At 36.2% G+C, this 15,726-nt stretch overlaps 1 protein-coding gene across 4 annotated transcripts in view; it reads right to left on the reverse strand.

The window, feature by feature from the left end:
* Positions 1-381: 381 nt before the first annotated feature.
* Oatp26F (Organic anion transporting polypeptide 26F) overlaps positions 382-15,726 on the reverse strand; it is a 65,917-nt gene continuing 50,572 nt past the window's right edge. For 2 of the 4 annotated variants that reach the window (XM_089859251.1, XM_089859252.1), the window contains 8 exons: positions 3,274-4,167; positions 3,109-3,208; positions 2,755-3,047; positions 2,593-2,682; positions 2,273-2,468; positions 2,052-2,211; positions 1,727-1,991; positions 382-1,181 (listed from right to left, as the gene is read on the reverse strand). In XM_089859251.1, the coding sequence (XP_089715377.1) occupies positions 766-1,181; positions 1,727-1,991; positions 2,052-2,211; positions 2,273-2,468; positions 2,593-2,682; positions 2,755-3,047; positions 3,109-3,208; positions 3,274-4,087 (2,334 nt within the window). In that variant the 5' untranslated portion in view covers positions 4,088-4,167 and the 3' untranslated portion in view covers positions 382-765. Of the gene's footprint in view, positions 1,182-1,726; positions 1,992-2,051; positions 2,212-2,272; positions 2,469-2,592; positions 2,683-2,754; positions 3,048-3,108; positions 3,209-3,273; positions 4,171-15,726 lie in introns of all 4 variants that reach the window. The other 2 variants (XM_089859250.1, XM_089859253.1) reach the window with 1 other exon arrangement.

The following is a 15,726-nucleotide window of genomic DNA, read 5'->3' on the forward strand; positions in this document are numbered from 1 at the left end:
CGCGGTATTTATTCAAGAACTTTTACAATAATACATTCACAATGCTTAACCTTACCACCACAAATCAATTCAATGCTTAACCACAATTTAATGTACCTATGTCGACTTATACCATATACTTATGTTACCGAAGAAGTGTTTACGTGAGGTTCCATCTCGATACTGTCTTCGTTTAAGGGGAAAAACTCGAGATAAAGAAAACGCAAATGAAGACATGCCGTACTCAAATCCCGACACTAACTTCAAAAAAAGTTCTTTACTGAAATAAAGGTAATAGGTTCTTTGACATATAAAATTGACGAAAGCAGTACTATGGCACTACTACTATGGTCAAACTTATACCATCATCGTATGATTATCTTTCGAAATCAATAAACCAACTTTTAATTAATTTCTTTATGTGTGTAGAAAATTTTTATTATCCTCATAATTGTCAATATACAAAAACATCGTTATGAAAAGGATTTGTCTTCGACAAGTTCCCGTGGACTAAAGAAAAAAAATTGAAAATTCATTTGGTGGGTTTTTACACAATCATGATCATTCAGTCTACGAGTCTAACATAACATTCAGTTCATCATATCACAGCACAAATAACATTTTTTTTAAGAATATTTATTACAAAACATGGGGATCGCTATATCTCTATTCATAATAAAATCTACTCCAAAAGATTTCGTGAGGATAATTTCTGGAGAATTATCATCGTGATTGGTCCATGGTTATTTGTAAAAATAGCAGCGAATTTTTATGATATTATTCGAGTTAGACTGCTCCATTAGCAATACCATTAGAGGCTTGAACTTTGAACCTGTGAGGTGCCTCTTCTTTACTATCAGTGGAGTTTATTTCCTGGACTTCACAATCATTCTGTTTATTGGATGATTTTACAGCGTGATCTTGGACGGCAGCTGTATGATTGGCGTTGGATGTATTGTTTACGTCATCTAATGGACTTTCTCCATCCTCCTGGTTTGATTCCGGTGGCTTGTACATGAACCAAGCGCAAAAGAAGAAGATTGTTGAGAGGGACTTCAAAATGCAAGCTATGATCAGCGTGTTGCGATTCATGATCTCGTTGTCATAGAAAATGCAGGCACCACTATTGTCGCAAGACTTTTGCCACTCCATACAACTTAAGTCAATCAGGCGACCGAAAATAATTGGAGCCGGTATCGTTCCTAAGAATTGAATTCAAAAATCGGAATTATAAGACTTTGGACATACAGAAATATCACAATATAAAATCGTGCAAACTTCTTAAAAATGCATTCGCAAAGAATTATTAAGTTCCGGCTTAATTGTTTCATTAAAGATACGCGTTAATTTGACGTTGTGGAGGCTTCAAATTACCCTTAAATGTTCGGTCGAGCTAGACTAAAAGTGGGTCTTAAAATGCAATTTACCATTTTTTTAATCTTAATTAAAATAAATCCTAAATTTGGAACAAAATTAATCAAAGGTTGCTGGTATCGACAATTTAGATACGGAACTGTAACAATGTTCTTCTCAAAACAATAATACTTGGCCAAGTCTTTTAAGAATATAGTAGCGTGGAGGTTAGTTGGCTTCTGAACTTGGCCAGTTGTCAGGATTAACGTGAATTCCCAATCTTCCACGTACTTTAGAATAATTAAGCCAAAATAGCCCTTCTTAACCTATACCATTATCATTCACGAAACTATTCTTGATCATATCATTTTAAACTATTTTATTTTAGGATTACCTAAGAGACGAACAGTAATCCACTGGATGCCCAAAGCGAAAGACTTCTGACTATCCGCGACACATCGTAAGGTGGCGGATAACGACGGCATGCTGACGAGGAAGGTGAACAACATACACAGGAAAAGTAGAATCAAAAAAGCTGGCAAGTACGCGCAATTGTTGACACACTTTTCCCGCTTTGCTTGGATTACAACAGTCGTATTTGAACCAGGAATGGTGAAGTTTTCGCCGGGAGAATTGATGCAGTTGCAGCCCTCATATACCTTCGGAATGAAATAACCGGTTAAAATAAAGATTCATGAATCCGAATTATCAACACTAACTTTAGATCCTTCGGTTGAGTACATAGTCTGGCACCCGGCAAAGCATGGGGAGTAATAAAGGACATTGTCAGTACCACAAATAGGATCGTAGTGGATACGGGAACAATTGCAATCAGAGTTACATTCGGTGAGGAAATCAGTAGTATCGTTGTTAAAGGAACTGGAAGAAACGCAATTAATTTTAAATATTATATTTATAAATGAAGGTAGTAATAACTTACTGGTTCTCCGGCTTGTAGTTTAATCCAAAGAAGAAAGTATTTGGACAATATATGATGAAGACCAGCCCGAAACACAAGCAAATGGCGGAATAAATTATGCACATTTTAATTATGCCCGAACACCGTAACTGCAAGCGTTTGACTAAATAACCTCCCATGAAGGTTCCTCCGCCAGCACCAGGAACTGTCACTAACCCTTAAAATTGAATAATATTAGGTTTTACTAATATTTCGCCTCAAAACCATTCAAAAAGATTTCCTAGGTTTCCTAAGGCAAGCCAAAAACATAGCTACGAAAAGACTATTTACAATTTTCTTACCAACTAATAGGGCGGCCATGCTAGCGGCGATACTAAATTGCGACTCGATTATTTTTGGCATGAATGTTGCCAAACCAGATACCAGCATTCCTGAAATAGTTGGATGTCATTTAAATAGGTCTCAACAACTCGTCATGCATAACAATAGAAAATGCAAGTCACCTTCACTGGCACCTGCTAAACTGAGAAACAAGAATGTAGGATTGCACATGAGGTACTTGAAGGAAGCTGGTAAGTCGGAGAGTTTGGTCCCGAAACCAGACTGGGCGGCTTCACTGTCTTTAAGCTTCGAATGCATCTCGGAAACCTTCTCTGCTTGAATTTTCAGGGCTCCCGGTAAAACTTTAGGAAAGCCGGTTAGTGGAATTGCCACGAGGACACCAATTCCAGCTGCCATAATGAACCCAATCCACCAAGCACCAATCCAGACGCTACTAGCGGAAGTTAACCCTAAACTAAAATGGGAAATCAATTTAAGAACTTCACCGAGTTATAAATAAGGTAGCAGTGACTTACGCATCCGTATCAACGCCAATATCGGTGTATATCTTGAGGAATTGTCCTCCTAATATATATCCCACTGCGGGCCCAAAAACGGCCATGGTGTAATAAATACCTGAATAATTATAAATATTAGCAAGGTCCAGTCTATGATGATTAAGCGAAATCAAAATGTTTTACCTATATATACCGACGACATTTTAGTGGACACATTCTCATCTAAATAAGTACATCCCAGCGTATAAAACGGGGAAGCCCCGACACCGTGCATAAGCTGTCCTAGAAGGAAGACGTATTTGTACTTGTTTAAGGACATTACGTTCTCGTCCACAGAGCAACTGGAGTCCGAGTCCCTCCCGCATATCATCTCTTCTTCCTTGCTGTACTGCGTTGGTCCCGCGATAAAGTGTGGCAAAGAAAATACGAAAGAACCCAGGGCTAGTATGAGAACACCGCAACCGATAAACAAGGGCTTCCGTCGCGATGCTCCGAAGTAACTGACGGGAATAAGGCACAGAAAAGAGGCGATGTCGTACCCGCCTGCTATAAGCCCCGACTCCGTGCTCCGAAAATTATATCGTTTCTCGATGGTAGTGATCACTACGTTGACAAAACCGTTCACGATAAGTCCTTGTAGGGCTCCTGCCCAGCACAAAAAGAACAATACCCACTGGGGCGACCTAAACCTTTGTAAGATGTCCGGTTTAAAACACCACCAACCACATTTTCCACCGCTATCGTCAGGTTCTTCTGGTATTGTACCAGTAACGCGTCGGTCAGTTCTTTTCGTAATGTTACTAGGCGCTCGGACTTCGTTGGAACTTTTTTCTTTACTTTTATCGTTACCAACATTCCAGCCATTGCCGTTGCAGGCCACAAGAGGTTCTTGGCTTCTGGATCCGTGTATGCTGTTGTTACTAAGACTGCCTACTGTAGTAGTACTTTCACCACGCGGTATTTGTCCTTGAATCGCCCCGTCTTCCGAAGCAGTCATTGTATCGTAAGAGGTGATAAGTTATAATGTACTTCTGCGCACTGTGGTACCGTCGTTCTTCATGGTTTCATTTCAAACGTCTACTAGAAACATTAAAAAACATTGTCATCAGTATTAACAATGAAAAAATTGCATAACTTAGCATAATAATTCTTTATTTAAATGGAAATTGATTTCATTAAAAAACGCGCGAAGTAAAACATAGACGAAAACTGTGAACAGATAATAAAGCTTTGTTCTAACTTCCAAATAGCAACATAAATGGGTTAATAACCGTAAAACATGGAGATAAGAAACACAAACTTCGGTACACGGGCCAAAAAATAAAAACTAGCGTTAATAGGCCATAAAAAATATAGTAGGTGCACGAAAAACTGTTGGCACACAAAAGCTTATTCAAATCAGTCGTCCTAGTAGCGGGACCGATCATACTATTTTGACTGCGAGCTTACGGGCGAGGATAGTTTTCCGTTTTTCTAGCCACGTATCCACGACAGCGCCAAGCTCTCAGTGTTTACTTTTACTTCGCTAAAAGTATTTGGAAAGCTGTTTACATATAAACGAGGTTGGATGTCAAAATTCCTCTACATGAACAATAAAGGGAAGGTTTAAGTCACGCAATAATCCACATAATCCCGATACGGTCGAATGACACCTTAAATTTCAGGAAAATTTAAGGACTTAATTTAAAATATATATTTTTTTAACTAAAAATATTTTTGTATACTTTTATTTCAAAGAGATTGGATGGTGTACGTCTGATAAAAAATATTTAGGAAATACAACAGATCGATTATGAACGATTTGCAAAGAACCAGTACAGAAACTTCTAATATATTCCTCCTTTAGGTATATACGATATTATTATAGTTGCGCCTGATCAAACAGTTTTACTGAATTTCATTCGTCCTCATCTGTTGGCTTTCAAGGTGCTACAAGGCTACCATGCGTTACTTTATTTCTGAAAACCTCCAAAAGAAGTTTACTTTTGTTACTTCCGAAAAGTTTGGTCTTATTATACTTTTAGGGTATATCCTGAGTAAATAAACAGACCTTTCTCTGCACAACTGTACTGAACCGACATGATTTTTAAGGGTGATAAAGGCTATAAGTGAGAAAAACTGGCAATTTGGTATGTACAATGGTGTTGTTAGGAGTTCGTAATGAACCGCATAATTGTAGTTTACGATGAGCTTAAAAAGCATCTTTTTTATCAATATGAAAATTCAAGTATATTTTTAGACTACAATGAAATTGCAGTAAACTCTTTTATTTCAATAACGTTCTGAAAATATCAGTCTTTTACAATTATATTCAAAATCTGATAAAGTCAGCTTGTTTTTTAGAATGAAAAAAAAAGCACAAAGGTTGATGACCTTCACATTTCAAGCTTTCCTTCCATTTAAAAATGTATATTCGACCAACACTAGAATACAATCGAAACTGCGACACATGACAGTCAATAAGTTAAACCATCACAGTTGATTAAAAAAAAGTCATCTAACACAATAAATATTGCATAGCATGGCCTAGTTAAATTGGCCAAGATTTTCAATACCGTCTCTCAGGGTCAAACATCACGGGCTTTAGGAAGTTACTCCAGAACAAAGTTTGTATATACCGTTTGGCATTGGCATATAGCTTCCCCCCATCATTCAAAGGGTCATGATGGAGTATTTTTACAGCATGGGTGGTCATGGAGTGTTTACTCTGGATCGCGCCTTAATGTCTTGCGCGGAAAGACATCCAACAGTTCAATCCATGAAGAAAATGCAACAAAGACTGTAACGGCCGTTTTCTAAATATTCAACATGGATATAGCTTTAATGTAACTGTACCCTCATTTCGGAATGAATTTATAAGCCTAGGGTGAAAAGAAAACAGAAATTCCACTCTAGATCATTCGACGACGCTCATCCTTTATTTTTTATTTAAAGCAAGACTAAGCTCTCGTTGGTCCTATCATCAACACGTTATGGCTATAAAAGCGACCAGTAATGGCAAACTCTACGAGAACGTAGACATTTTTAGAGATGCTCTAGGGGAAATGCAATGACATGTTCACAGGAAAATAAGTGGAAACAATGATTTCAAAATAATTACAGTAATCAATCCCGCAATCACAATATAAAGTGTGGAACAGAGGAACACTCCAAAGGGTGCGGGAAATGGGTAAAAATTTTTTGAATTACGTCACGGAAACCACGTAACGCCAAGATCCAAATATTCCGAATGGATTGGGTCCTTCTTTTTGCGAGATTGCAGCACCAATTCCCTGAATTGTTAGTTATCGAAATAAAACAAAGTTTCAATTAACCACGCCTCTTCCCGGTCTCGTGACTAGGATGCATTTTTAAATACAGGGTTGCGGAGCTAAAACTTATCATACCAATTTTATTTTCGTTGAGAGAACAGTAAAATTTAAAGATGGTATGTTCCACAGTGTATAACGATATGCTGCTGTCAATAAGAGACGATTCTTGTATTGTAGCACAAGCGTTAAGGGTTATATAATAGCTTCCCTGTAACGTTTATTACCGCGCTGACACTGTGACTGGCTGATGCAGTAGTGTTACACTCGTGTTATGGGTGAAAGTTATTTCATGGTCAGATGGGAGGCAGAGTTTAGCTTTAAAGCTTGAACGTTCCAATTCAGTTTCTTTAAGACGCTTTCAGTAAACGGTATACGCTACACTATAACAATGTCTCTCGGAGACCTGAATTGAATGGAGGTCTTAGGGGGAAGCAGGCGGGGTTAAGAATTGGGAGCCTTCTTTTCTCATTCCAATGAGCACCAGTAAAAGGAAAAGGATATTTACACGAGATTCTTGGATAATAGAATGTCAGGGTGGAATCTCCTTTTAACTTCTTTCTGTTCAAGGAGGATTGATATCCCCCCATATAAAAGATCCTATCGTTCTTCTAAAGCTTTGAATTAAAATAAAAATAAATGTCCACTAAATATATAAAACATTTCGTGCTTAAAGCTAAAATAACAACGATTGAACAGAGCTCCTTTGAGACCAATCTTTTCATAGCGGAATCTTCTTCCACTTGGAATAGAAAATATTTCAACAATGGCACAAGTTATTATTCCAGTTATGTATAGTAGGTTCTTCGTGTATCCCTACAATAGCAGGAAGTGAAATTTGATAACCTATCGTCCGTTATGTAAGCTTCCCTTACCAGACGAAAATCTAAACTATTATATTTAAAGTTATTGCGTGACGCGATGCAAATAATTAAATCACATGCAAGATGGAAGCGCATTCTAAAAAAAGTCAATAATGAAAAATAATAAATAAGGCAGCTTTTCTGCGATTTATGAAGCATATTCAGAGACTAGACTAAAATCTTCACGTCGGTAAAGTCACCTTGCTCGTTTTAATTACACTGTTCACACGTGTCAAAGATTGTGTTATTTTGGATTCGGCTATTTTATTATTCAAAAGTCTTGGCTCAAAAATCACAATATATGCGACCAAAGTTTATAAGATATGTTCCATAAGTATGACACTTCCTATACTTCGTAATGCTAGAGACTTCTTGAGATCTAGTTCGAAAACCACGCGAGAATTTACTACACTCGATTTTGCGGTCCATCTTCTTATTTAGTCTGTACAGCGCCTCAACAGGCGTCGCTTTACGAGAATCTTTGACGCTTCATCTACGTTACTTCATTACAAGCTCTCAGTAACCTCTAACAAACTTAACTTATGAATGCGACTAATTTCAAATCGGCTGTTCTCACTTCGCTACACTGCGTTTCAAAAATAAGCAAAATCAGCAGAGGCAATTATTAATAACTTGAACTTAATTTCGCTAGTCGCGGGAAACGCGCAAGAAATTATTTTGAAATAATTTTTTCTTATTAAAGTAGGGTTACACAAACACTTCACTGGGTCACGTGTAGAAACGCTTTGAGTGCACTCAATTTTACGTATCGTTTTCGCAAAGTTGTAGCTTTTAAGCATTGGCTCATCTAGGAGCCACAAATCCTTTAGTTTTTACCCCCACAAAATAACTATTACTTAAAAATTTCAATTTTAGGGCAATACCTAGTCTTTGACGCGACCTTCAGCTGAGAGTGTAAAGACATAAACCGGGCATTTTCAAAGAGATACATTTTGATTATGTATGTAAAATATGGTAAAAAAATTTGTTTCCAAAACGCCTCCGGAAGTCGGAAAAGTGACAGATTGACAAGATGCGATCTTAAAAATTTATAAGGTAAACATCACTGAAGATCATTTATTATTTACCGTGTCTCAGAAAAGCCCACCCAATAACTTCGTATTCCCAAATCGAGGGTGCCAGATTCTTTTGAAAGTTTTGTCAGGCGAGCTCATGGAAAATTAAACGTAAGCAAAAGGATAAATTTAATATAAGATGAGCTAGCGAGAGAGAGAGAGAGATGTTTGATGTGGGGGAACGGAATATGATTGACGTGTTTCGAGTTGAGAGGAAGAATATGATGTATAACCATAAGTTTATAAGATATGTTCCATAAGTATACTTCGTAAAACTAGAGACTTACTGAGAGCTAGTTCTCGAGAATTGACTACACTCGGTTCGGTTTTGCAGTCCATATTCCTATTTAGTCTGTACTAAGCCTTTAACAGCGCCTGACCAGGCGTCGCTTTACGAGGATATATGACGTTTCACCAACTCAGTAACCAGTGACAAACTTATGGAACATATCTTAGGAACTTACGGTATAACTAAATGTTTAAGGGAGCAAAGAATTCCAAGGGCAACGCTAGGGTGGTTGACCCGATTGCGATGGTGAAGAGATAAAGTGGGAGGCTCGCAATTGAAAATAACAGTCTCCGACTCAGTAGGAGGCGAATGTCGATCACAAACAGGTGGTCGCGACCAAAAGTCAAAGACATACAGATTCGCCCACGCCACTATAGGTTTGCTATCAAAAATGACAAGTATGTCAAGCATGCCGTCGCGATTTAATTAAAACAAACTTAGCGTTAAAGGTTTGATAATTAATAAATTAAAGGAAATACTACTAAAGCAACCTCGAACGTGGCACGATGTGATATAGCATTTATTTTAATTTAATCGTTGAGAATTAAAAGTAAAATCACACAGAACGGCGATTATTATTTTTATAAATATTTTTTACACCATCATAACTAGAAAAAGACAAATTGGGAAATTACATACCTAGAAACAAACACACATTGGGGTATTCTTCCTCGCGCCAAGGAGCAACGCCAGACGGTGCTCTATACGCGCGGGAGGCTAACCAACTCACACTGCCTCTGGCGTTGCTTCTTGGTGAAAGGGTGAATACCCCAATGGTGGTGTCGTCCCTGTGTTTTGGTTTCTCTGTTTGTAGTTTCTGAATTTGCCTATAGTAAAAATATTTGCGGGTTGTTATTACCAATTGCGTGGATTCTGAATATTAGCTTTAATTGCACATTTTGATAACAACTCATGTATATAAAATACGCAATTGAATTATTACTAGACCGATTCGGCAAGAAAAGTGAAGTTTCAGTATTTTAGTTTTTTAACTTTTTTTGTAATTTTCATCGCATTTACTGGAATAGTTACAAAAGCTTTCATCTAGAAAATACATTATTTGTAAAAGTAAAATCGGACCCCGTTATCAATCTTAATTATGGTGGTAATTAAATCCTTGTGCGCCAATTCCTTTATTATTAAGACAGACTTATGAACAAATATCAATAATCTGTAACACAATAAAAATAAAAAAAATTAGAGATCCGACGACCGGTAATTAAGCTAGATTAACGACGATTGGTAATTAAGCTAGATTACCAACGACCGGTAATTAAGCTAGATTACCGACGACCGGTAATTAAGCTAGATTAACGACGACCGGTAATTAAGCTAGATTACCGACGACCGGTAATTAAGCTAGATTACCGACGATTGGTAATTAAGCTAGATTACCGACGACCGGTAATTAAGCTAGATTACCGACGACCGGTAATTAAGCTAGATTACCGACGACCGGTAATTAAGCTAGATTACCGACGACCGGTAATTAAGCTAGATTACCGACGACCGGTAATTAAGCTAGATTACCGACGACCGGTAATTAAGCTAGATTACCGACGACCGGTAATTAAGCTAGATTACCGACGACCGGTAATTAAGCTAGATTACCGACGACCGGTAATTAAGCTAGATTACCGACGACCGGTAATTAAGCTAGATTACCGACGACCGGTAATTAAGCTAGATTACCGACGATTGGTAATTAAGCTAGATTACCGACGACCGGTAATTAAGCTAGATTACCGACGACCGGTAATTAAGCTAGATTACCGACGACCGGTAATTAAGCTAGATTACCGACGACCGGTAATTAAGCTAGATTACCGACGACCGGTAATTAAGCTAGATTACCGACGACCGGTAATTAAGCTAGATTACCGACGACCGGTAATTAAGCTAGATTACCGACGACCGGTAATTAAGCTAGATTACCGACGACCGGTAATTAAGCTAGATTACCGACGATTGGTAATTAAGCTAGATTACCGACGACCGGTAATTAAGCTAGATTACCGACGACCGGTAATTAAGCTAGATTACCGACGACCGGTAATTAAGCTAGATTACCGACGACCGGTAATTAAGCTAGATTACCGACGACTGGTAATTTAGCCGCATTACCGACGGCTGGTAATTTAGCTGCATTACCGACGACTGGTAATTTAGCCGCATTACCGACGACTGGTAATTTAGCCGCATTACCGACGACTGGTAATTTAGTCGCATTACCGACGACTAGTAATTTAGCCGTATTACCGACGGCTGGTATTTAAGCTAGATTACCGATGGACGCGCAACGCCCTAGGACTTTTTCTCCCATATTTTCTAAAGAATTTTAATTAATATGAAGACTGAAGTGACAGATATTAATAAAAACTGTCATTGTAGACAAAGACTGGAAAGTGTAAAAGATAAGGTTTGAAAATGAACTGCCTGAAGTAACAGATATTAAAATTTTCACTTTTGAAGACATCATTATAAAACATCAATTATTTTAAAAAATTCTTATCTTACTTTTTTTCACCAAAATTACTTCGGGAAAGTATTTTAAAAAGGAACATGCCCGTTATTTTAAAAATACTACGGCTTTACGTTTTATTTTTTATCAAAAATTTAAAATTAGGTAGAAAATTGACCCTATAACGTGAGAAAATCGTTGAGAGCTTACAAAATATAAACCGTATTCAAACTTTACAAAACGTATTCTTAAATTGTAAAGCTTTCAAAGTATTAAATATTAACGTGCTGTGTTGCTCTCAAAGATCACGATGAATCTACAGATCTTTTCGACACTAATAACTAAATCACAAAGAAAAGGCCTATATTATTTTCCGCTTCGCAATATTTTCAATTTTAAAATATAAAAATTTAAACTCTTCAAGAGAAATCTTTTCAGATATCCAAGCATTTGAATCTCCTAGAATCAAATGTTAGTTATAAGTAAAACCAGTACCAAGCTAGTATCCCTTAAACCCTTCTAGGTGACAACTACTATTGAGGACAAAATAGTTGGTAAATATTGCTGAAAAATATTTTGGGAAAATGAAATTTTGGTGAAAAAAAGTAAGTTAAGAATTTTTTAAAATAATTGATGTTTTATAATGATGTCTTCAAAAGTGAAAATTTTAATATCTGTTACTTCAGGCAGTTCATTTTCAAACCTTATCTTTTACACTTTCCAGTCTTTGTCTACAATGACAGTTTTTATTAATAAAACTAGAGTTTAAACACAACTGTCAAGCTCAAAACCTCAAGTGTTTTCTGATAAAGAAATCGCTGACGACAACCAAAAAAAATAAAAAAAAAATACAAGCTCAGCTAAGTCGTATTATAAATCTAAAATTACATAACCCATAGTGACCTCGTATCTAAGATAATTTGAAGCAATTGGTTCCCTATGTACCTTATTTTATTGTGGCTTTCAAAACTACATACTCAAGACAGCACGTCGACAGTTTATTCTTTCGAAATTTTATTTCAAACATCTTTTACACAACCACCCGGCTCTCCACAAGGGCCTTTCAAATTTAATTTGTTTTTCAAAGTTAAGTTACTCTGACTCTAGTCGTTTCGAAAAGTATTCTATAGGGTTTAAGGGATAGTAGTATATAAATGGATCCTTAAATAATCCTTAACGAGATTTTTGTTAACAAGAAGGCAGGGCGTTACGCGATTGGTCGGAGGGGCTTATTTCAAATGGAAAATTATCCATAAGATCTGATCCAATTTTGAATTTTAAAATCATTCGGCGATCTTTCCTGGATGTCTCACTATGCAGATTGGTCTTATAACTAGTAGAATAATCGATAAAAAATTACTTGATTTTCCACTTCACCCTCCCTTTAAGAAAACAAGGTGGTCATTCCCAGGTTTTTTAACTTTTTTCAACCCCCAACTTTTAAAAAAGGTTTTGTATAATATAAAAACTCCTCTGATATATATATGTTTTGAGAAATATCCTTCTTAAAGAAAACGACAGCATTATGACGTCGATCACGTCGTCCTGCTGTTACGACAGTACAGTTAAGTAAACACAAATCGCGAAATACCAGAAGTCGCCACTGTTATAACATCATAACCTTGTCGATTTTGAAACAAATAGCACTTTAGGCTCCATTTTCGCATTTTTAAGTCTTTGACACCATCAAACCCTTATGGTAGTCGAGATTTGACGCTAGTAACCATGATTTCATGGTTTCAATAACACTTGTCATTTAAGTCATGCGTTAATTTAACCCCTATTCCCATCATACCTCGAGCTATAACCCTCAAACCCAATGAAATGTTTCAAAAATTCATAACTTCAACATAATTTTTTGTTTTGTGTCATTTAAATTTTAGAAACATTTGACTTGAACGTCAACTTTCGCAGTTATTTTAAAACAAAAAAGGTTAAAATTAGCTTCAATGTCAACAAGCTACATATTTCTATGTACAAAAACCATGCTAGAGATCAAGCACTTGAACTTACGATTATCATATTATTGCGGCAAGATATGGAGTAAAAATCTTGAAATTATCATAGATAAGGAATTTTCGATAACATATCTCGAGTCTACTGATAGGTTTAATAACTGAAGGGTAAAATGGATAAAAAATTACGAAAACGTCAAATCTACTCCAAATGTATCGTACGATGTTTAATCATAAATAATAGATAGCGTTAATAAGGAACTAGTTAGTTGTATGCATGCTTAGTGAAAAGTCAGACAAGCAACTGTTAAACTTAAGGTCACGTCAGATTTAACAAATAAGAAGACTTGTTAATCTTGTAAGCACTTGAAAATGTTGATGTTTATTAATAAATACTTATACAAATTTACATATTTACACTTTGTCACTTACTTAGTTTCATAACATTATTTACCAATAAATATAAAACGCTATTCACCACTTGGTAAATAACAATATACATATTTTCTACGTACCAATCATAAACAAATCGAACGAAACCTATTTCTTGATCACCTACAGAGCATTGAATGTTTTTTATTAGTTTAGATTCTATTGGTGTAATTAAATGCGGCTATAATTCTCTGATTGTAGCCTATTATCTATCCTCTTTCAATTATGAGAATATCACCAAAGCTCCTAATAATTAAAATTGTGTTTACGCAATTTCCGTTAATAGCGGTATGTAGCTTCCAGGATATATTGTATATTGCCTCTCATTTCCAATAACTGAATTTCGTTTGTAACTAGAATCATTACAGTTACGCAATAATACTGTATATCGAAGCGTGAAATAGTAAACAAATCATAACGTTAATTTTCATGGAGATTTTGACGAATTTTCCGATTGAATAAAATTGTTTTAGAGATAAATTTATGTTTGGGAGGTCCCGTATCTTCATAACCTTATGTTCTTTGACTTTTTCCATTGAGTTTGACCCTAAGAACATACCCTTTAACTTATTTCAGACTTATCAGAAACACCCTGTCGTTTAATAAAGATTTGCTAAAATGCAGCTCGTATATATTACCACGTTCTTCTAATGAAATACACACACCCAAGGCTTCTCGGAATTATTTTTTTTAAATCTACTTATTGTATAATCGCACGTAGATAAAAATACAATAAACAAGATATCCTTTACAAAGCACGTCATTGATAAATTACATCATAACTAAGCAACTAATTCTCAAATTCGCATTGAAACAAAACGGAACTAAACTAAAAATAAAGGTATTATTTCATTTTGTATTAAAAATTTTAATGAAATTGTTACCTAATATTTCTTAATTTTAACTGCCTTAAACTATGAATAATTACAGACAAAATATTATCATCGTTTCAAACTTTTGTGGCATTCATGAAAAAGAGAGATAAAAATTGGAAATCATGCTAACTTCTTTTACCTATATAAGTAATATCACAAGTCTATAAGGTATGTTCCATAAGTATGACACTTCCTATACTTCGAAATGTTAGAGACTAAAGCCGCATTTACACGAGAAACTTTGAAACAGTTTTAAACCGTTTTGGAATGTACAAAAAAGAATATTAAGTTGATAAAACCAGAGATCTTTCACGAGAAAATGCAAATATTATTTTTTTAAAAAGTGTTAGGCCTTTCCAAAACGGTTCCAAAGTGTCTCGTGTAAACGCGGCTTTAATGTGAGCTAATTCGAGAACGACGCAAAAATTTACTACACGCGGTTTTGCAGTTCATCTTCCTATTTAGTCTGTCCTAAGCCTTTGACAGCGCCTGACCAGGAGTCGCTTTACCAGAATCTATGACGTTTCACCTACGTCACTTCATTATAAACCCTCAGTAACCAGTGACAAACTTATGGAACAGATCTTATGAACTTATGGTAATATTTAGTGCTCTAACTGACTGACAGAATATCAACGTCCAGCTCAAACCATTTCATCTAAAGGCTCATTTACATGCACGATTGTAGCTCGTAAAAACAGGATTTTGCTTGAAATATTTTAAATCTTTTCTGCACAAGCTCAAGCTCAGCCATTTAAGAAGCTGAACTTTTGCAGGGACGTTATTCATAAGTAGTAGAAGAAAAATTATTTTAATCCGCAGTTAGCCATCGCAAAAACTGACAGCCACTAAAATTTAAAAAAAAACTTCCTTCAGGAGTAACGTGCGTACGTTTCAGCCGATTTAGCAATATACTGGTTTGCCATATCCTGAAGATGGGCTTTGTGGCATATTTGAGGCTGTAATGCCGCTTTATTTCAAAATGGCTGCACGAAAAGTTTCAAAAATGTTCTGACGAGTAATGCCAGGTCTCTTTGCCACTAGTGAATATACAGGGTCTTTCTTACAAGTCTGCCATAAATTTAAAAGAGAGTGTTCTTTGGGTCAAACTGATGAATAGATAGGTCATAGAACACGGGATCTACAACATCTAGTTACGTGGATATGGGTTTCCAACCATTGATTGGCCTTTAAAACAGGGAACTAATCAAACTGTTCAGCCTTCTATAGTCTTCAATCTAAGAACGTTATTGAACGATTATCTAGCAGAAGTGTCTACTATTAAATGGTAAAGTAAAGCTAATTGCTCCACCAGCGTGGCTATTTCCTTGTTGTTTTAGGGGCCAATGTTTGGGAGCCCATATCCCCTTAAATAAA

This window comes from Phalangium opilio, unplaced genomic scaffold (assembly GCF_054372755.1).
Source record: "Phalangium opilio isolate 3A_F unplaced genomic scaffold, DU_Popi_V2 ptg000329l_1, whole genome shotgun sequence".
NCBI classification, from domain to species: Eukaryota; Metazoa; Arthropoda; class Arachnida; order Opiliones; family Phalangiidae; genus Phalangium; species Phalangium opilio.